Genomic DNA, 23,991 nt, shown 5'->3' with positions numbered 1-23,991 from the left:
AGCCCGCAGTGCCGCGGAGAAACCAGACCAGCGTGCCCCCCTCTCTGAGCTCCAGGTAAGACTTCTGAGCAGCTTCGCTCTCAGGAATGCAAGGACGGATTTCTGCAAGACTTCGGGGAAATTCCTGAGCAACACTTACTATGCCAAACAAACATGTGCTTTATTGTAATTTTACCTCAAAAATAATTGTTTTTACTAGAAGAAATATAGGCTTTAGGACAGAACACTGCTGATGCATGTTAAAAACAACAACAACAACAACAATACATTTAATAAAGATTATAGGTACTGTTTTGTGTCAACATTTGCAAAAGTGACCCTAAACACTGCTTTTCTACTTTTAGATGACATTTTATTTATTTGACAGGCTGATGTCAAGTGTTTATCTCAAGTTATAAAAGCAGATGTGTTTGTTGTCAAGTGCATGAGACTGGAGGAATATATTTCCAATATTTGCATGAATGTCATCTGCATGAAATACATTTTTAAGTAGCCTACAGTCAGTGTGTAACATGCATATAGCCTAATACATTGAGAAGTTTGTGAAGGGCACTGTGCGTGTTGGTGCATAGGTTGTAGCCCAAGGTGGAAGACAAACAAGATTATTTTTCACATCACCAGCTTCATAGTTTAGGCCTGGATTGCTTTTTGACATGGTTGTGATTTTTGAATCTCAAATATGCGGCAGACACCGAGTTTATTCTCTTGTGGTGGTTTTGATCAGTGTGAATAGAGCAGAAGAAGAAGATGTAGTAGCACAGGCGTTTAGGTTATTTTATTATCTTGATAATAAATCATTTTAATGCTGCTAAATAAGCACAATCAGTCCTATAGTGTCCGGTGTGTCGGGGAGTTTGCCTATGACACTGTATTTTTGGCTGTGTGTTTTAGCAAGTGTGTGACCTTGCACACCTTTCTCCCCTGTCTGCATAATTGTTTTCTTGGTGCCGCCTGACTGTCCCGGGCCCCGGGGCCCCTGGGGGAAGTCCTGCCCGCAGACAGGCAGCTCGGCCCGGCTGGGAACATGCCGGGTCCTGCCGAGCCTCTGAAGTCTGCTGGCTGGCTTTGAACTGTTGCTGCTGGAGGTGGAAATCAATCCGTCTCCCCCCCCCCCCCCCCCTCTATCCCTCTTTCTATCTCTCTATCTGCGTCTCTCTCTACCCCTGCAGCCCTCAGCACAGAGCGTCTCCGCTGCCATTGAATCTTTCATGTTCACAGGTAGAAAGTCGAAGGAGACTCAGAGAAGAAACAGTGGAGGGAGTGTAACTCATCTTCAAAAGAAGTTAATATGGTTTCTGAGGATTAAAGGGATGAAGGCAGAAAAAGTAACAAAGCCAGCGCCTGTAGTCATGATCATCCTCCACTACACTGAACGGCACAGATGATTTGTTGACTTTCTCGCCGCTCTGTCGCTTAATGCTGCTCGGTACTAGAATTCACACAATGACCCTATTTATCTTGGGGTGATGTCATGAAAAGGGAAGGGATTTCTTGTGTTTTTTCTTGTGAAAGTTATTGTTGAGATTTATATCACAGCTGATTCCAATCCACACAGCAGATCCATTTCCCCCCCATCAAGACATTTATAGAGCTCAGGAGGCCTGTTAGGGTTGAATGTTTCATAACGCTTCACACATCAATATGTTAGAAAAAGTTTACGTATGGAAATGAAATTATTTCCGCTCACTAGGTTACTGCTTTTAATTTATGGCAGGACTGTTTGGTGTCTTACCAGAACCAGAACCATCTGCAAGAATCTTTTACATAGCATTGATATAATTATCCATGTGAATCTAAGACTTGTAGATTTATAGAGATAATCTGGTGATCTTGTAGGAGATACATCTAAAGAAACTACAATGTCAGTGTAAGCTTTATCCCTACAGGGTTACTGACATCTGGAAAAAGTACAAAAAGGCTTCACTCAAATACTTTACTACTATACTACCTCAGCACTCAAGTCAGATGTTAGCATAAAAGGTCGTACTAGTAAAATAAAAAAATAGTAGCTGACATAATGTGCATTATTATTCAATAGAAAAACATAAAAAGTACTTGCATTAAAGTAAAGTCACAGTTTAATGAAACAAACATACTAATATATCGTACTTGATTGTATTCATACATATAAATCAAATCTCTGTTGAGATTACTAAAAGCATATAAGCAGTGGTAATGTATACAGTAAAGTACATTTATAGGGCTTTTCAGCTCTATTAGTGGGATTGAAATGGGGGATTCTGAAATGAACCAAGAAATAATTCACTGAAATACAGGTTATAAATTGAATCTATAATTTATATTTTGCATTAGTGTGCCGAGGATCTGTATGTGTTCAACACTGCTAAGTGTGTACAGCTCAAACTGAAGCACATGTTTCTTAAAAGAGCAAACAAAAAAGTCTTCATCTGACAATGTACACTAATAACTGCAGCATAACTCACAGTCACCAGGACAGACAACTCACATGTAACACAGGCAGCTTCAGGACTCCCGAGGGGCCTCCAGTAGGAGGTAGCTGCATTTCTTGCAATAATCGCAGCAAAGCAACATAAAAGCAAAAAGAAACAACCTTTTCTAATCATGGTTTATACTCTCATCATTATTAGATCCCCATGCGCACCGTAGACAATTGAACAAACCAATACTGAAACCTCTTCATGCGTGCCGCAGGGAGCAAGTTGGGGTTTGTGGTCTAGTTTGTGTCTACTGAAGAGTCTCTGTATGGGGAACCTTCTTCAGTTAGTCATCAACGTCTTCTATACAGAGTACTGTGACAGGAGATCAGGCACTTCATGTTACATTGTGGAAAAGCAGAAAAACTGCATCAGGTCTTGAAAACAAAAATACATGAGAGCTTTGGCCTTCAAATGAAGCTTAAACAGATGGTTGTGTGCTGGCTCCTGCACATCATGTGTGGTTGGTGAAAAATGTATTGTCAGGTGGGAAGCTGGGGAGGGATTGTGTGTGTTGGTCGGGGGCACCTGTGCAGATGCTGGATCTGGGGTGCGATCTGTATTACGCCCTCCTGATGGCGGGTTGAAAATAGGTTCAAGCAGAAGTAGGCGTGAAGGCTTCTGTTGGTCTTCAACTTTGATCCCTCTAAGTAACTACTTAAATTCTTAAGTCTTTACCTTTTTAAAGGATTGATGAGGATTTGCACTTTGAAGATTCCTGACTAGCTGCTGCTTCAACGACTAGAATTATCCACATGCAAGAAAGATTCCAGGGGCCCTCAGATTTGTTTTAAGACTCTTTAAGACTCTGACTCTTCTGTATTGTCAAGAAACATATCCATCCTAATATGTAGACCTGTTTTAGTTGAGAGGATGGTATTGTTTTTCAGTCCCTTTATTGTAGGTTAGTTGGAAGGCAGCAATAAGACGTACAGACGGATTCCTGGTTGCAGATTAGGCTTTCCACCTACAGCCACTGCAAAATAAACAGAGACAGAGACAGAGAGATGTTCTGCCCCAGCAGAGCTAAAGAGGGGAAGAGGGGAACAAGGGAACAGGGAGAGGAGACGATGAAAGACAGATCACCGGCAGGCAGGGAATCAAAGAGCCTACTGACTGACTGGAGCTGGGATAGGTGTGTGTTAAGTGTGTGAGTGCGTGTGACTTCTCTTCATGTGCCCTCAGAGTTTGTTTTTCCTGCGTACAGAGTGGGAAGCTGACAGTAAGTCTGTAATTAAAGCAATCAAAAGATGAAGAGAGATGAAGAAACATCACACACAGATGTGTGCATGTACGGAAACACACACACATTTTGATGTATTGCTCTGCTCATGTTTCTGCTTTAAAAGAAAATCTGCACATTATTTAAGGAAATAATGAAGTCTTTCCGTCAGTGAATCACATTCTTTCTTCTGTAGGTGACATTTGAGCCACCAACTCTTTGTGTGTCCCAGTATACTACTCTTGATTTGTTGGTGGAAATTCAAGTTACTGCAGAGCATGTTTTGACACTCCTGTGAAAATACAGTTCACACTGATAAACCGCGATGCTGCAGTTGGACGGGGTCGGAGTAAATGGATATTTAGTCAGGCAGACGAGAGCCAGCTGTTGTCTGAGGTTTGCTCCAGTCTCCAAAGTCACTTTAATCATGGGTTTATTTTCACATCAAACTTAGACGGTCATCATGTTGCAAATGAGACTTATCTTTTCTGGCTCATTTAGTTCCTGATATCTGAGCCTTGATAGCTACTTTGTTCACTGAGTTTGACTTCCTTTAGCTCTGATAAAGACCTGCAAGGAGACTGGGAACGAACATCAGCAAACTTGTCAGTAGTGCAATGTGATCATAATGATTAATGTAAAGTGGAAATACAGTGCTGTCTCTCTGATCTTTCTTCCAATCAGGGATTTCTGTTTAGAAACACACTCCCGGTCTGATTCAGCTGAAGGTGAAAGTGTTTGGTCGATCTTGACTGACAGCGCCGCCGCCACCCGTCTATTTACTCTCCAGCTGCCTCCAAATCATAGAAAGGAGACAAAATGCCAGCAGCACATTCCTCCTTCATCATTCACTTCTGAAAAGAAGACAGTAGGGGCACTTATAATTACTTAAAAGTGGATTGGCCAAGTTCTTGAACACACACTTGGAATGATTATTGAAAGTCAGAGTGTACAGAGGTGTGTTTTGACGCAGATTATTAGAAGCGCAGGTAGATGATTATACAGTTAATGGCATGGTATAATACTAAATGAAACCGATTTCTTTTTTTCTGATGATTATAGACTATTGTCAGAAAAGTTTATCTGATTATAATATCCTCATCATTCACAATTACATTCACGTTGTAGTAGGTGTTTTTGTTTAAGGTCTTTATCGTGAACCTACTTGAGTGGAAAAGCTGAGATTGAGGTCCAACCATCCAGTCTAAAGTCTTGTGAGAGTGAGTGCGAGAGGTGTAAATGACAGACTGCAGAGACTTGATAGAGGGGAAATCCACAATGTTCCTGTTTTATCTACAAACACACTTGGCTGAAGTTCTTTTTGCCAGTTAACTGTTTTATGTCTCTGGTGTTTAGATTGCTAGCTATATGTATAATTGTTACTGTTAAAGATCACTTTTGTTTGATTTAGCGTGAAGTTGTACACTTAGTTGGCAGCCCTGATGAAGAGAGAAGTTGTTAGAAATACACAATGCTTAAATTTACAGAACGGGATCTACATTGATTTGTGAAGTGAAGCTAATGAAGACTATTTCTCCTTCCGTCAGGGGCTCAAAGCTGACGAGTGTGATATACTGGCTGCTTGGTTGGCTGGAACAGCAGGATTTATTTGAGGCGTTTATGCACGCACACACAAACAGGCAGGCGGTCAGAGTTTGTAACATGTGTTTGAGATCTTGCTTGGATTTGGCAAGTTGAGCCCGGGTCTGTAAAAGGATAAAGTAATTGGCTTTTTTTAGGGATAAAGCAGCACATTGATTAACTTTGGAACTTGTTTATGGTCGGGAAGCGGAGGGATTATATGTGAGAGTTATATGTGAGAGCGTGTTTATGGTAGGGTTAAAGCAATAGATTGGTTAGCTGTGGGGCCAAAATGATATTTTGTTTAGAGTGAGACATTGAGACTGACGGTGTAAATGGCTAAAGCTATCAAATATTGCAAAAAAAAATCTGCTAACAGCAGCTGAAGTCAAACAATGTCAGCACAAACAGTCCAGCCCTAACATTGTCATTTGTATAACAAGCCTTTCTTGCATATAATGTTTTTTTATGGATCATTAGATTTAAAACCTATTTAAAAATAATAATTTCAATGGAAAACAGATTTTCCTTTTAAAAATACCAAAACCAGGATGACAGAGTCTCCTAGATCCACATGCTACTGATTTAATTGTCATCAGAAATTAAGTGCTATGGAAGAGCCCACAAACCACCCATAACCTCATTCTTCATCTTCTTCATTGGTTTGCTTCCTGGCCGAGTTCCTTTGCCACTGATTGGCCTATTACTTAATCGGGCAGGAAGTCATTATCGAATAGCGTAATGAATAGACGTTACAGGGTTAAACACTGATGGTGAAAAGACGTTTCCCACACAATTCTTGGGCAATCGTACTGAACGACAAGAAGGGTAGAAAGACACAGAACGATGCAGAGAAACAGACTTATTGTGAAATGAATGAGTGGAACTAAATCAATGAGACGAGGGAAACAGAGACAGAAAGAGCAATGCTTAACACTGGTTAACAGTGTGGTATCCATTAAATGCTCGAGTAAAACTAAAGAACAACAGCAAAAGTGCCAAACAAAGATGGTAGTCGGAAGGTTTAGCGTACATACCGAATATCTGGGGCTAATTTCTGTTTTGGGATTCAACACCTAAATATGGTGGCAACTAAAGATCATATCAAAGGGTGTAGTTACTGGATTTATCCCAAGCTTTAGCTCATGCTCGTAACAATAAACTACAATACACTGCATACCGTAGGTTGTTGGCTCAACGTATCCTCATCGGTTCATTTTATTTCTTACAAAAAGTTTTCTTTGTATTTGTTCTTGTGTTTTCCCACGAATGTTCAGCAACAGGAGCGATCAGTGTGCCTGTCTAAGCCCCGGCAGTGCAGAACGTGTTAAGGCAACAAAAGTACATGGTTAGGTTTAGGAAAAGATTGTGGTTAGGGTTAAAATAACTATGGAAGTGGCGTATCCTAAGTATGGAAGTTATGTAACAAATAAGTAAACGGGTCACACAGGACACAAATAGCTTTCTCCCGGGTTAAAGTCCTGACCTACTCCCTACGCTGTCTATCGTCACTGTATTAGTGACTGCTTCTGGTTGGCCCTGGAATCCTGGGATCTTGTGAATATATTGTGAATCTTCCTAAAGTTACACAGCAGCCCTCCTGAGGCCGACGACAAAGTTAGGAATGACAAAAGGCTGAAGTGCGTAGGGAAGTGGGCGTGCACTCTGGGTGGAAAAAGTGACCCACCATAGACTAATCATGCAGGTGGTGTGGTGATGGCCTAGTGGTACGGCTTCCAAACAGAACACCAGATGGTTGTGAGTTCAATACCAGGACTGCCACCATTGTGCCCCTGAGCAAGGCACTTAACCCTCAGTTGCTCCAGGGAGACTGTCCCTGTAGTTAGTTCACTGTAAGTCGCTCTGGATAAGAGCGTCTGCTAAATGACCTGGAATGTCTGGAAAAAGTGAGACTCTACTGCTTATAAAAGACCAAAGCATATTTGTCAGTATGATTGTGCTGTCAGAGATATGAGTAACTTATTAATGACCATGATGAATTTCCTATAAAAAAAAAGAAGCAAAATAACACACAGTGTACTTACACAGTAAGGTCTAAAGCATTACCACAAAGGATACAAACACAAGGATGGATAACAAGAGACTGACGGGCAGGTATGGGTGGTTCCTTCTGAAGAGTGTAGAGAATTAACATTAACTGTCAACTTAATGTATGTGAGCTTGTGTGATTATCTATGGGAATTTCCATATGGCAACCCTCCCTTTCACCTACAGGGTCTAAATCTCTCCATAATGACTTTTAGCTTATTCTATCACATTTGGCTGTCAAATTTAGCGGCAGCCCATATCAATACAGATTTAATTCTGCTTTGAAGCTCGCGATATTAAGGCATTATGCTTGTCACTGTAGGCCAGGGAACTCTGATGAAAGATGTCTTCGTTTAGATCTCATTAAAACGCATTGTATGAATTTTTGCGGTTAATGGGTTTGTTATTGTGTATTTATTTTAGTGAAGCAGAGTAAATAGTCTTCCCATAGTTATGTGGAATTCCATATTGGGTTTGCTCTGATGACACAAAGAGCAGTCAAATGCTATGAAGGGTGGGGAAAACGGAGTTTGACATTTAAAAAAAAAGTCTAGCAGGCGTTGCACAATACAGCTTTTAAAAGATGTTCATCCAGAAAAATGTCAGCTGCCCAGTACAATCGATGTAATCTACCGGTGCCACAAAGCACTGCGTAGTAGACTCTACCTGGTAATGGCACTGCTTAAGACAGAAGGGTTATTTATCGGAGATTATGCGGTCGTTAGAAGATTAATACCCTCGGGAGGGAAAAACTTGGGCTGACTTTCATCTCAGACCTGCCTCGACAGAGAGAGCGAGTGTTAGAGAGAGAGAGAGAGAGAGAGAGAGAGAGAGAGAGAGAGAGAGAGAGAGAGAGAGAGAGAGAGAGGAAAGAGGTAGAACAGTATCAGAAGAGAGAATCTTCAAACACAGCGGTGTGTGTGTGTGTGTGTGTGTGTGCGTGCGCATCACTTGAACCCCATAATGAGTAGCCTTGAGGGGGTCCACAGCCATTTGGCAGTTCTTCATTTCCTGATGAAAAAAGTGCCCTTTTATCTCTTCGGCAGCAACACACAACCCCATACACACACACACAGTCACACACACACACACACACACACACACACACACACACACACACACACACACACACACACACACACACACACACACCGGTTGTGGTCTTACCACAAGGTCTTGTGTATTTAAGCGTACTTGTCCTCAGAAACCAGCTCTGTGTGTATTTATAGGCCATATATCCACTGTATATGTTAATGTGTGTTTGTGTATGTTTTTCATGTGCGTGTGTGTGTGTGTGTGTGTGTGTGTGTGTGTGTGTGTGTGTGTGTGTGTGTGTGTGTGTGTGTGTGTGTGCGTGTGTGGGCGTGTGTGTGTGTGTGTTTGTGTTGAAGCTGTAATTATGCACGATCAAACCCTCGGGGTCGGGGAATTAGACATCATCGAACATCAAAAGGTTTTTCACTCAAGTCTGCGACATGGACGAGTGAAATCAGAGGTTTGGAGCCAGACAGACAGATTTTGACCTCAGATAACAGATAATGGCGGCTTCCTCCTCTCCCTTTCCATCTCAAACACACACACACCCACACACACACACACACACACACACACACACACACACACACACACACACACACACACACACACACACACACACACACACTTCCGACAGCTTAAAGTGCATTCGAAGTTCAGCTCTAAATGTCTTCAATTTACCTGTTCTGACCTTAAGGCGCATCAATCAAAAACAATGACATGCTTTTATGACAAAACTACAGTGTCAGTGCATTTATTTTCTTTTTTATTATTATTTGTTATGGCATGGTTAGGGTTAGACAGCTAAAAGTAGTCTAAATGTCTAATGGTTAATAAAATCTGTGCTATCTGTTGTTATAAAAAAGTCAAATACCGTAATCTGCTACTTAGACCCAAGCGGCAGAATTTCCCTAAACCTGCATTCTTTCAAACGTCCAGCAGGGGCTGACTCCAAGACGTTGGATTGTATTGAAGTCTATGAGAAATTGACCCTTCTTCTTACTTAATTTATTACCTCAGTAAACATTTTCCTGACAAGTTTATGGTCTCAATCACTAGTTGCAAGTCTTCTTCATTACAGCATAATATGCATTTTTTAATTATGCTCTCATTTAGAGTAAAATAGACAATAAAGGGTATGCTTTAGGGCGTGGCTACCATGTGATTGACAAGTTGCTACCATGGCGTTGTCCGGTTTGGGTACTCTTCATTTTTTCGTCTTACATCTTTAACACTGTGTTTTCAGTTCATGAAAGTACATTGTAACATTTTGGTCGCCTAAAAATATCTTGTTCAGCATTTGGATGTCCTTTGCTACTTTGCTCTCGTGTCACTTCCAGTTCCAAAAACCAAGATGGCGAGAGTCAAAACGCCAAACTCGAGGCTTCAAAACCAAACACAAACCAATGTGTAACATCACGGCGACTATGTCCAATTCTTATATACAGTCTATGCACAGACCTCCACACTCATAATACTGCTGTGCTCACACTACAACACATACAAAGTATATTATTACTTCCCTGAAGAGACTTATTTAGTTTTAATATAGATTAAAAAGTAAGATAAAAAGATCAGTTGACATTAAATGTATATTGGTTCCATATGAGTTAAAAGTAATCCCAGTAAAAGGTTGTCTGTTTGTCGTCTTGCATCAGTTTGAGCACAATGTGCTCATGTGTTTCCTTCAGGACTGTGTGTGAGCAGATGTGGCGCAGGGTTTAGTGTGTCACAGGGTCTCCTCTAAAACCAGGAAATCAGACCGAAGCCTTAGATCCAAGAAAAGTATCTATATACATATAATACATCCACCTGCATCTTTCTTTCATATAATTAACACTCAAAGAGACTCCATCAGAAATGTACTTAATAACAGTAATTAAAAGTGTATGTGTGTGTGTGTGTGTGTGTGTGTGTGTGTGTGCATGCTTTAACTTCCCCACTGATACTCTTCTTTACTAATCCAATGTACGTAAATATGAAATCAAGTCTTATTTAGCTGTGAAAATGAATGTAATGTAATGTTCTTGATATAGTTAGTATCCATTTCTCCTTTCTGTGTCTCATATGAATCATTATACAACTTGCGGGAAACAGCAATTTATGGTGTTTTTATTTAATCTTAATGGCCAGAAAATTAATTTATCAACTCGCTGAGTTAATCAAAGGATTTTGTATTTGATTCCCTGTAGGCCTTAATGACACCGATATGGTAGAGTTTTGTAGTTTAGAATATTGAATGTAACCTTGTAATTACTTGTAGATTAGACGCAAACTATAATTGGAAAGAGTAATTTAACAACTAGCAGCTCCACAGTGTTTGTGGAAGCTGACAGAAGCAGCGTTCACTCGGCATGCCCTTATCTGTGCAGCCACACACACACACACACGCACACACACACACGCACACACACACACACACACACACACACACACGCACGCACACACACACATTTGAAAGAACGACAAAGATAAAAACCTAGTGGCATGCTTGGGAAATGTGAGGTGTTATTTATAGTGCGGCCCTTTAAAGTCAACATGGTGCTGTTTAATCAAGCATGCAAGTTGCTTGTGCTGTGTTAGTATTAAACGTGCCAAATTAGTCCGTGTGTTCCACTTTCCCCTCCTTCTGAGAGCACTCTGTGTTTTCTGATTGCATCTTTTTTATTTGTTTGCAAATTGTGCCGAACCTTTTGTATGAGTGATTCTTGGCTTTATACCGTTTATATTCAAACGTGCCTTAAGGGTTGATTCTTTATACCGAAAGACCCCGGCCAACACATATCTATTCAATTACAGTGACAACATTATTTACACTCGCACAAGCACACACAGCCACACAGGGACGCTTCACTCTCAGACCGAACGAGGACAAACACACAGTAAATACAATCGCAGGCACCATCTTGCAGATGTACAAAGAAATAAACAAACAATTACACATTACCACATGCAGGCAGCATGCACTCACACGAACGCACAAATACGTCCATTTATGCCTCATTGAGAGAAATACACACACGTACTTTATGAAGTGTTACGAGCATTAAAACAAACACATCCAAAATCCAACCATCATTTCACTCGTAAAAAAACAAACACACAATCTTACAATGACTGTTTACCCAACGCCCACTTCAGAGTCACCGCCAGTGTGCGTTTGTAGGACCTGAACAAGCATCTCAGCCATTTTATTTTACTTTAACCTCAATTACGTGGAGCTGAAATAAAGTTCTTAACTAGTGTGATACCAGACTTGAAAGATGTTTTTACGAGCGTTTCAACTAAGTTTTGGGTTTTTGACAAAAACTTTAGCCTAGCACAAGAGAGACATAACAAAGAAATAGGCGGATAATTATTACGTGATATCACCATCCTTTATTCAAGGAGAGGTTAGCCAACGGTGATGTGTGCTCGCAGTTATGAGCCAGAGGAATGCCATGGGCTGTTCTGTTGCTATTACATGTTTATGGGCGATGACGTGATGGTAACGGGACAGTGAACTCATCTGGGCCACACAGACACACAACGTGCCCACTGACAGCACTACCGTTGGCAGGAACGCCTTTAGAGTCATGACAGTGCTGTTTGGTAAATGAAGTTTGGTGCAGAAGATCGATCGCAGAACATCTGTTGTTACAAGTAAGTGACCTTTTCTTTTTGTCTTTGTCTCTTGTCTCCAGGAAGAAGACGCAAACATGTCAGAGAGGAGAGGTCAGAAAAAGTCCGTCTTTCTGTCAGTCACTATTGGTAAGTTTTTTTATTCTTAACCTTTGTTTCTTGTCTCATCCTCTTTCATTTTCCACGTCCTCCTACTTTAATTAACTTCTTAACTCCTTATCAAGCTTTTCTTCAAATAGTTCTAATCCCAAACTAATTCATGTTTACTTTGACTTCATTTTTCAATAATTCATTCACTCCATTTTCCCACTCTCACTCTACAGCTCTTTGTTTTTGTCTTGTCTTCCTCTTCTTCACCTCCTCCTTTCTTCTTCCGTTCTCCTTTCCCTCTTTAAAATACCGTCAAGCAGCAGCATAACTCCAAAACCATCATCATATTTCAGGTATCCTCAGAAACTCTTATTAGTCAATCAATATGAATCACAGCTACCGTCGACTCCACTCTTGGCACTGCACTGGTTTTATGTGCCAGCTTGCACAACTTTGCAGCACTTGTACCAATTAGTCAACCTTAGAGTTTTTTTAGAGCAGATTTCCTTATAATCTGACCGGGAATCTAGAGATTATCTGCCTGTTTTGATGTTGAAAACCACTGGCAGAGGTCCCGACAGGCTCCTCCACCTTACCCTCCCTCTCCTCTGTTTTCTTCTCATCAGTCACCAAGTGTACAAGCAAGAAGGAAGAAATATTTGGATTCCGTTGGTGGTGTCAATTTACTACACTACCAAGTAGTGGCGTTAGAAATGTAATGCTACCGATTCTAAAAGCACTTACTACAATTCTTGGGAAAGATGAGAAGTACGCTGGTAGAGTCATATCGTACAACATCACATACAGAAACAACACTCAAATAGAGGTTACGATATGTGAAAATACATTTGTCAAAGTAACTAAGTATATTTACTCAAATACTGTCCTTACCTGCAAACTCAAAGTACTTGTATTTTACTTTACTACATTATTCTGACAGCTAGTTTGTAGTTAATTTACAAACTAATATTTTACGTGCAAAACATAATATTAAATAATAAACTACCCAACAGTATATAAAATAACATTTCATAGGTGTAAGGTAAGTTATAGTATTATTATTGTTGTAATTTGACATGTGTTGCCGAAGCACAAGGACGATTATGAAAGATAAAAACACTCCATGATGTTTACAATTGAACGTGTTGCTGCCAAACTGTAATATAAATTGAACTGTGAGGAATACCAATAAGGACCTACCGCATGCTTTGTGCTATTGACCTGACTAAATATCCTCCCAAAGCATTGTGGAATTGGTGTGACAGGAAGTTTGTTTTTCCAGCTGTGGAAAAATGTGGAGAAGATCATTATTACTGTTTCTTCAGAGCCAAACTAAGTGCTTGTCAGTGAATGCCTACGCACACAATGCTTGCTAAATACCTGCTGTGACCCATAACTGTGTGACACACTTACAAAGAAGAGCAGCGGACAATGTCGTACAATTGTTTTGCTTGCAGCGTGTCGATCAGGTGTGTGAGGTAAAGGTCAGCTCGTTTTGGTGTAAATTTCAAACAGATTACTTGGCCTGAGATGATTGGACTCCATACAAACGCTTGATGCAGATACACACAGGCAGTGTAAATTGTATATTTACTCAAGCATTGTCTTGTGTCTGCTGTCATGATATGGCTATGAGGAAGAAAAAAGATAGGGAGATGTTATTAAAACAACAGACAGAAGACGGAGAGAGTTAGTCATGCAGTCTTTGCCTCCCATCATTTTCTGGACTGCAGATGATTTTTAAAAGTCAGTTAGTTTGTTTGGAAAAGAACAATGTGTGCTGGTAAAACTATAAATTCCAGCTGCTACTTATTACAGTGAGCCACAATGCCACACACACACACACAGACACACACACACACACACACACACACACACACACACACACACATACACACACACACACACACACACACACACACACACACACACACACACACACACACACACACACACACACGCAAGATACCCATACAGCACATAGGCACATAAGCACATTCTGGTATTGTGCAAACCCTCTTTGACACACACGCCAACAATTATCTCCACTGATCTGAGTTTCACAGATGAAGAGGACTCAAGTGCTCATGTTAATTCATGTGCATTGTCCCTTCTTAAATAGATAAACATAAACATAAGTTAGGATATGATGTTTGTTTTCTTTGCTTTTTCACAAAGAATACATCACACAATGCAGTGATTTATCTCTGCTGCTGTTGCAGATGTTGAGTGTAAATCATTTAGAAACCTCCCATTTGTACAAATTAATTCAAGTTTTAGTGTCCCCGATACTGTATTTAAATCATAATGCAGAGGTTTGACTACACAAATAAATAAGGAAGGATAAATGTAGGAAGTCATTTTGTCTACAGTTTATATACAGACATTTTACTGTGAGGATTAATGATGTCAAATCAAATTAATTAATTATTTACGGTGTCTTTCTTTGTCATCTTTAAGTGCTTATCAAACACGTACTGCACATATTAATAACAAATATCTAGTGTTGTATATTATTCTGAGAAATAATTGAAATGGTTCAGAAAAAAACCCTCTATAACTAGTAAGCCAGTAGCTTAAAAAGCTTGAAAATAAAAGATTCTATAAAAAACCTGATGTTACAAAAAAGATCAAAGTCTTCCTGAGTTTACTAATTTGATTTAGTTTTTTTTTTTTTTGTATTTCTGTTTTATATACTATGGACAACAGAAAAACAGAATTCGACCTAAAAATAAATATTAAAAATAAATCAATGTCTACAATAATTAATTAGCAAATGCATACAAAAAAACCCTCAGTTCCATTGTTTGGTGGAGCTAGTAGCATGTTTGTTTTCACACGTACAAAATGTTAATGATATGTCATGCAAGATTCTCACTTTCTATGTCTCTCTCTCTCTCTCTCTCTCTCTCTCTCTCTCTCTCTCTCTCTCTCTCTCTCTCTCTCTCTCTCTCTCTCTCTCTCTCTCTCTCTCTCTCTCTCTCTCTCCAGGTGTGTTGTATGTTTGCTAGTGCAGAGTATTCCAGCTGTGGAGAGTACGAATTCTTCAATCAGACCAGTAACAGTTGCCAGGCCTGTCCTCATTGTCAGCCAGGACAAGAGCCGCATATGGTGAGTATCACACACACACACACACACACACACACACACACACACACACACACACACACACACGAAAACCACTTTTAGCCGTTGCAAAGAAATTGGAATAGGATAAAGCTTATAATTTAACATCAAATTATAAACATCCAAAATTGATAAATAGCATGAAAGCTGACTTTATGAACCGGTGTGTCATTTTTGTTCAGACCACCCACATTACACACACGCACACGCACACTCACACGCACACAGTAGTGTACACATAGCTGCACAGGGAAGAGTGCCTAAATTCAAATGAACAATTTCTCATGGTGTATTACTCTCATTGACTTCGATGTGAAGGCATGCATCACAGTGAATTACTTGCAGTAGTCAGATAGAGCCTCAGCCTCCGTCAGTCAGTCTGCAGACAGCCAAAGAAAACATAGTCAAGGTAAACGCTTCAGTTGGCACCCCGGGGAGCCACACCCTCTCAAGAGAGACAGCTGCACTCAAGGGGCAAACAGGATGAATTATAGTCTCTGTAATATATTCGGGTGCAGTAGTTTTACTTTTTTACGATCATGTGTTGATTTAAGTGCATATTTTCTCTATTTTCAGCATGTATATCACATTGGTGAAATTAAAGATGAATCATCCGGTGCAATTATTACAATAAATACTCCAATGTATCTAACTAGTCTGCTCGAATTATGGTTCTTGAAAGTTGAATTAGAAAAGTTGAATAATAGCTCAAACATTATTAAACCAAAGATGTGAAACTATATGTCAATAGACACATACAGTTTTTTCCAATCAGAACAAATAATCTCAAAAAACAAGCCCAAGAGAGAAAGTTAGCAGCTCTCTGAGGTTGTACTTTGGTACAGAGGTGCTAACATGCTGACGTTTAGCAGGTACAAGTACAAGTGAGGCTGATGGGAATGTCATTAGCTTTGCAGGCATTTGGTCATAAACCAAAGCCCTACAATCCATCCTGTAGATTTTGAACAATAAAAAAAAGACGTACCAACATTATCACAAGAGCCACGCTGCTAACATGGCTTACAACAAAGCAACAACAACTCTGTTGTTTTACCCTTCATTAAATTGGGAACAATTATTATTATTATTATTATAAAACTCCTAACCCTTCCTTCCTTTCTTCTGATCTATTACCTCCATGAGCTAGCATTGCATACAAATCTCATGATTGTTCCAACTGTGTTTGTTGATTTTTTCCTCCCCTGCTTCCTGCCTTGTGTTCACTAAGCTACCATGTGCTTCTAGTAAGCATCCCCAACAATGTTTTGTGTTAGAACTTGTAAAATAAAAATAAGAAGCTCAGTCTGATAAGCACAGAGCTCTGTCATAAGGAGTAATTTAGCCATTTGTGAGCGATACAAACACGAAAGAAGAAAGAAGTTTAATCAGCGAGATGAGAGTCGCCTCTGCACTTTCTCCTGCCCGTCTGATCCTCCGGGTGCCACAGTCTGTAATTTGTGTGTGTGTGTGTGTGTGTGTGTGTGTGTGTGTGTGTGTGTGTGTGTGTCTCTTGACACCCTTTTAATCATGAGATAACCGCAGGGTTCCTGCTCACAACAGAGACTTCACATAGTATGTGCTCACACACACTTACACACACAACAACGCTTTTAAAGTGCATCTTGTATCCAGATTGCGTGTGATGTAACTGGATTTACAATTCCATGTTAATTTACATGAACATGAACTGGGGTTAAACTTATATTTCCGAGTGATGAAAGGGACGGCGAGCTGAGGCTACATTACATAATTGGGTATTGAAGTTTCAAGTCAGCTTGCATGACGTGTGAAAGCTACTCGACTCCTAGGGAGGGACCCTGTGGCCTGGCGGTTTAAGATGCGTAACATGCAACACAACTTCCCCGGCTCGATTTCGCCTGGGACCTTTGTTGCATGTCATCACCCCCATTTCCCTTTACTGTCAGCTTTCAAAATAAAAGCAAAAAAATGATTGTCAATTCTATGTTTCTTCCACCTCCCTCCCTCTTAGATTTATGATACACAAGAGGCGACAATTTTGCTTTGAAAGGAAAGAAGCTTTCAATCGGAGCAGCTTTTAGAGAACAAACAGAAGCAGAGCCATGGTCATCCTGTGTAAAGAAAAAAAAAAAGATCTAAAGTGAGCTTTAACCAAAAGCGACATAATCCTGCCGATAGCTCAGGAAAGTTTTATCAAACAATCACACCGAGACATAGGGACGTCAAACAGAAGGGAAGGAATATTAGATTTCTGAGAGTCAGTCTGCTGTAGCCCAAAGTCAAGAGGCATAGACTTGTTTTAATACATAGATGAAAGTAAGAAGGAAATTAAAGTTGAAAGAGAGGAAGCAAAAATGTGAGTATGTTTTTGAAGTGTGTGTGTGGCCTGTTATTCAGACTACCCACTTTGAGGAATTAACACACAGAGATGGGAGGAGATCGATGCTAGAATGGTCTTCTTAAACACTACCAGGCATGGGAAGCTGCACGCACACACACACACACACACACACACACACACACACACACACACACACACACACACACACACACACACACACACACACACACACACTGACCTCTGCAACCAATCAGATTTCTCTTTTGTCGTCAAGGGACATGGATAGAAACACATGTGTGCTTTTTTTTTGTATAGTGTCCATAGAACAGTTGTGAATACTTCTATTGATCTGAAGAGTGTTAAGTTAATTTAAAATAATATTATATTTAATGTAGGCTACTGTAGGAGAGACATATTAACCAAATGTATGAATGTGTGTATTTTGCAGACCTGCGGCTACGGAGTGAAGGATGAAGACTTTGCCTGTGTGCCGTGCCCGCACGGGAAATATTCCAAAGGGAAGTATGAGATCTGCAGACGACATAAAGACTGTGACGCCCTCTACAAAGCCACTGTTCGCATATCTGGAACTCCGGACAGCGACGCGGAGTGTGGACCCTGTTTACCGGGGTAAAACAACACAAACACTCATACAAGAATCAAAACCCCTTTGCTACAATGCAACTTAAAACCTAAACTACACAGTACTGTATTAAAATAGAGCGAACAGAAGCAGCTTTACATTCAAGGCCAGGTTTACTAAGACAATGCCGTTGAATGCATTTCCTTCCTAATACATCAATTGCAAACTCATTTTAAACTTGCATTGTTTACATCCATGTTTTTAATTGCGACAGTAATAGTCTTCTTCCTCCCTTCCTGGTGCACGGCTGTATGTCTTGGCACATTACTGCCACCTATTGATCACTCCAATATTGTTCATGCAGTCACAAGAACAAACAAAAATAGGGACCCACTCATGAAAAGTTGCTCTGTAGCGCTAATAGTTAACAGAAAGTCGACAGGGTAACTTTAAAGACACCCTGACATTAGCTTTAGTGACATGAAACTAAGCACATTTCTACAAAAGTGTTTCCATAAAATAACCACATAAGGTGTCCTGATTTGCACACTTCACAGAAAGTCACCAGTGAGATTTATTCTAACACCAACGACACTGTACACCATGAATCAATTCTGGAAAAGTTCTGGCATCAGACTTCAAAATCTCTATGGAAACTTTGCGTCATGGCAATACTCATTACAAGTGGTAAAAAACAAACAAATAATGGAAGACAAAACAGAGTCTTTGACTTCTGAGCGTGCAGAGAAAGAGCGGCAGTGTAGACGCGTACTTTCAAATGCATCCCAAATGTATTTATTACTTTTTTTACTATTGTAGGAATATATATGAATTCTGACAAAGATGCCATATCTTCAGCTTTTAATAATAATAATAATAATAATAATAATAATAATAATAATAAATATTAATAATATTAAATGTTACTTAATAAATAATACAATAAATAATAGAACTCACCTGTATGCACACATAAATGATGGACCACACACTGAATAATGTGCGTACACACACAGTGTGACTATTCAAATCGTTGTGCTTGTACAGAATGAGTTGACATGAACGGACGACCCTTTTGTATTCATTTTGATGCGCTGCCTCCATTTGTCTGCAAACACACTCTAAATCCTACTTTTCTTCATTTTCACATGACAGCTCGGGATGCAACAACCCCGTTACTTAAAAATATTAATATCAATAAGGGACATTTAAACGTTACCAGACCTTCCTGTCTCTCTTCCTTGCTCGTCCTTCCCATCATCCATCATCCCCCCTTTTCCCGCCTCACTGTAGAAATTGACTTGCTTTGTCAACAGCAAACCTTCTAACAGCATTCACCATGTTAAATGTCGGTCTCCCATCTACTGCTGTGTGGTCTATTTCACACATAAATCTTTGCTAAATGAAAACAGTTTTATTATTTTTCTGAATCATATTTCGTCAGCTATCTTTGATTAAATGTGGGAAATATATGAATAAGTAAGTCTTGAAGCAATTGGCACAAACATCAGGATGCTGTCGTTCTGTTTTTGCTTATTCTCAGGAGCACTGAGTTTGGTCATGTCTACATCTGCGTCTGAACTGTATGATCTGTGCTGTATGCACGGGTGTTGTGCGCTGCCGTTAGCAGAGCCCATACGTGTTGCGTACAGAACAGAACAGGCCTGAACAGTAGCAATACAGTTCAGTTAAAGTCCATATCTCAGAAGAGAAAAAGACCTGGAGGAAAATATGAATGAGTCTGTCGTGCCAGACGTGTTCATCTGCAGGTTTCCCTGGAAGCAACGTCAGTAGCACTGTACAATTATTCATGTTTATAAGTCATCGTCAAACAATGAGTTCAGGTGGACTTGATTATTATTTATGACATATTAATGCACAGCAGTACATCACTAGTAGTGATAATAATGACATCTCTCTGGAAGCTCAGAAACCTTCGCTCTTTCCTTATTGCACGTGTAATATTTTAAAGAGTTCATGAAGATAAATAAACATCATTTATATAATTTGTTATTTATTGACAAATAGTTGGTGCGCTTTTAATCTGAATAACAATAATAATAAATTTGATATAAGTTGTAGTTTTTGTTTGTGCATAACCATCTATCTATTTATCTTCTAAACGGTTTTCTTTTCTTTTTAGGGGTTTAGAATAGGAATGATAGGAATGCAAAATATCTACAAATGTTAACCAGACTTTCTGGATATGATTATATGATATAACAAACAAGAATAAAGGAGTACAATCTGAGTTAATGCTCTGTGTGATGATGTTTTCACATTGTCAGTTGCAATAGATGTCATTCGTAGTTAAAAACAGTGTATAAAGTCAAACAACAGAAATCCTAAATGTATCACCTTCAAACAAATCAGATCATATTCCCTCAACTCTCCCTCAACCAAAAAACCTTAGAAACCCCTAAATGACTTCTTGTGATGCTCAGATTCTCTGACTATGTTCAGATATGTGAAGGCATCAATTAATTACAGCACGCTGCAAACATTATGTACATACTCTAATAAATTCTGCTAATGTTCTCAAGCCTAAATGATTTAATACCACCACGAGTCATTCACAGACTCACCCTCCTCTCCCCTTTCCCCTAATAGACGCTTCATGACTTAGGGCGATAATATGTACCACGCCACCTTTTGGTGCCTTCAGGGCATCAATTATGTACATTTCTTCACTGAGGCAAACTTTTCACCTCAGCTGCTTCCCCATACTTATTCACGGTGTAGGTACAGTATGTCTAGAAGGTAGGGAGGCCGCATGCCGCACACACACCTGCCGATAGTCTGTTTAAAACTGATTTTATTTGAAAATGTTCTCCTTTCCTTCAGGTGATTTCTCTCCAGTAAGCCTAACCAGGTCTAGTGAAACCTGATTATATAGTCTAACAAGTTGCATGTTTATACTCATCTATTTTTGTCTCCCAGGTTTTACATGCTGGAAAACAGACCCAGGAACCTCTATGGGATGGTTTGCCACTCCTGCCAGAACGCACCACGCAACACCAAAGAATGTAAGTCCAACCTCCTCACTTTCTAGTTTCTCCCTCCCCTTCCTTCCGCTCGCCTCCAACCTTTCGTACCAACAACCTTTTATTCTCTTTTCAACTATAAATTCCCCCTTATTCTTTTTCAACGTTCATCTTTATAGCTTTCTCCGTCCAAACGCCGACACAGTTTCCGCTGGATTCAAAGCTATCAAACATTAAAGTTGTCTGTCTAAATGAGAGGAAATAAAAGGGGACATGCTGTGAAGGAGCAGATGTTGAAAGTTTAGACTTAGGTGGAGGGAACGATCAGAGGTTAGAGGTTGCGGTGAGTTCTGCCGGACCCTCTGGTCACTGTCCTGCCCTGTCAGCAGACCTCGCTAATGGACACAAAGGAGTGTCTCAACCCCCCCTTCCCCTCCCCTCCCTGCATCTCTGCTGTTCTGGCTCCAGAGGGGTGTTTGGCAGCTTATCCATAACCACACTGATTACCATGCATACCTGACACTGTGTGTACATGCATTTGTGTGTGTGTGTGTGTGTGTGTGTGTGTGTGTGTGTGTGGCGCGCCAACTGTTGCTGCGACCATATCTCTGGACGATAATATTTACCAGAGGCTGTCTCCATTTTTCCGTTTACCATTCACTATCAGCCTCCACAGTTCTCATGATCAAGTGGCAGTCAAGCATAACATACGTTTGTGATATTTTGCAGATTGTATATTTGATACATATGCTACAGTGTGTAAACAGCTTTGATGCTGCACCTCATAATGCTGCAGGAACATTAAAGGGTTACAACCCGGCCGTTGTGATTTGTCAGAATACATTATTGAAATCATAATTTAGCATTATACTTTATTATACTGTATTTGTCAATTTGTCATACTGAATTTGAATATATCTTCAATCATCACAGTGTCTCCTTTGGGGTGTCTCGCTAATGTTAACTCGACCGATGTTTTCTTTTTCTTTTTTGCATATGTCATTAGTAACTTTTAGGTAACATTTATTAGTTTTAAAAGGAATTATGACCTCTTTTTCGTATTATTCATCACGGACAGCATCTCTCTTAGCCTCCTGTCGTCAACTATTTGCACTACCTACCTCTTTGTTATTACATTGGTTTGAAACTGTCTTTAATTCTCCCCTGGACACTCAGGAAAGGAGAGAAAGATACATGTCAATTGTAATTAATTGTCTTCTTGTGTCCTCTTTTCAAAGATAAAAAGCCTCCGATAGAGTTAAAAGCACCATGAAAATTAGACCTCAATCCATTAGAATATCATTAAATACTGTAGATAACCGTCTCCACGGCCATAAGTGCCGATATAATTAAACCATTTAGATGGATAATCTGTCTCAAAGTTTAATCTTTGTCACAATAATTGAAACTAATCTTTCAGTGGCAATGAGATTATTAGACTTCCAATGTCACATTTTGCAATTTTCAAAACGTGTCAAGATGAGTATTTATTGCAAAGCTGGAGGAAGATGTTCTCGCTGTCCTGCTGTGCTCTCTGTGGGTTTGGCCCCATGTGACAAATACATCACGTTGATCAAACAATGAGAGAATGTTGACTTTATCTGAACAGTGTTTTTCTTTACCTTTACTGATACAGACTGCTATTAGAATAATATTTAGGGACCTATAATTGCTCAAAACCACATTTGAGTGTAATTAAAGAGGCTGGAAATTAATGGTATTGTTATTGTATCATATTTAATGAGTGTGTTTTGAAAGACAAAAACCCCAAAAAGCAGCCCGGGCCTGCAAAGGAGAGGGTGTGAAGTAGATGCAGGAGTGTGTGCGTGTGTGTGTGTGTGTGTGTGTGTGTGTGTGTGTGTGTGTGTGTGTGTGTGTGTGTGTGTGTGTGTGTGTATGTGTCTCTTACCAACAGCACCCTAATTGTTTCTGTTTCTGGGTGAGCTTAGCTTAGCATAAAGATTGACAACACTTAGTTTGGGTTAGTTATGTTATGTTAAGTCAGGGTTCGGTAAGTTGCTGATTGTATACTTTTTTGTGCAGTTTAAACCAACAACATAAGGTTTAACGTGTTAACTAGTAAGCTTTAGAGCTGCTGGTAGGTGGATTTTGTTACTGTTGGAAAGAGCCAGACTAGCTGTTTCCTCATTTCCTGTCTTTATGTTATGCTAAACTAAAATAACCTGCAGCTGACTGTAGCTTAAATCTCATCATACAGACATGAGTGGTATCAATCGTCTCATTTAATTATCAGAAAGAAAGCAAATAAGTGTATTTCCTATAAGATTATAACCATTTATTGAGATACTCGTTGGATATTAACGCTTGCTTAATACCAAGTTATATTTGTTAAAAAGTATAAAATAATGCTCATGTGTACAAGGATTACTCACGAGAATAACCTGACAATGTGTGACCTTTAATGAACTGGAGAAAGGTGTAATTGTTAATGTGGTGCATCATTCAATTATAGATTGATAGAATGATGAACTTACAATTCTGCAAAGCAAGCTGTAAATGCATGTTTTCTGAGATATGTTTGATTAGTCTCAATAAAAGTTAAAATCACAGAAAGCATTCTCCATTTCTCCCTTTGTGTTAAGTCAGGCTGTGGTACATTTTAATTAAACCCTCTTTGGATGTTAGAGAACATCAAAATAATGCACCCCCAACAGTAAATAAAAAAAGGAGCAGAACGCTGGGAGTTCTACTTGCTCAGGGTGAAGGCAGGCTGACACTCGCCGTGTAATCTGTAAATTACCCTGGCTCCTGCCTCGCTCTGTGTGTGTGATAATTAAAACTTCAGTGTGTATGAGAAAGAAAGATGATTAGCGTGTTACTGCCTGCGCCTACTCTTTGGCAGGCAGACGGTCCATCGCCACCTTTTTCCTTACGGAGACACGCGTGGCTTCATATCACATTTT

The 23,991-nt window shown here is 39.8% G+C and overlaps 1 protein-coding gene across 1 annotated transcript in view; it reads left to right on the top strand.

Moving 5' to 3' along the window:
- edar (ectodysplasin A receptor) overlaps positions 1–23,991 on the top strand; it is a 32,656-nt gene continuing 8,665 nt past the window's right edge. Inside the window, exons 1-5 of the mRNA XM_029459465.1 lie at positions 1–55; positions 12,027–12,093; positions 15,046–15,165; positions 17,949–18,130; positions 21,024–21,109. Of these exons, the coding sequence (XP_029315325.1) occupies positions 15,055–15,165; positions 17,949–18,130; positions 21,024–21,109 (379 nt within the window). The 5' untranslated portion in view covers positions 1–55; positions 12,027–12,093; positions 15,046–15,054. The remainder of the gene's footprint in view (positions 56–12,026; positions 12,094–15,045; positions 15,166–17,948; positions 18,131–21,023; positions 21,110–23,991) is intronic.

The sequence above is a fragment of the Cottoperca gobio genome, chromosome 21 (genome assembly GCF_900634415.1).
Source record: "Cottoperca gobio chromosome 21, fCotGob3.1, whole genome shotgun sequence".
In the NCBI taxonomy this organism is placed as follows: Eukaryota; Metazoa; Chordata; class Actinopteri; order Perciformes; family Bovichtidae; genus Cottoperca; species Cottoperca gobio.
This window is presented reverse-complemented; position numbering and strand designations above follow the sequence as displayed.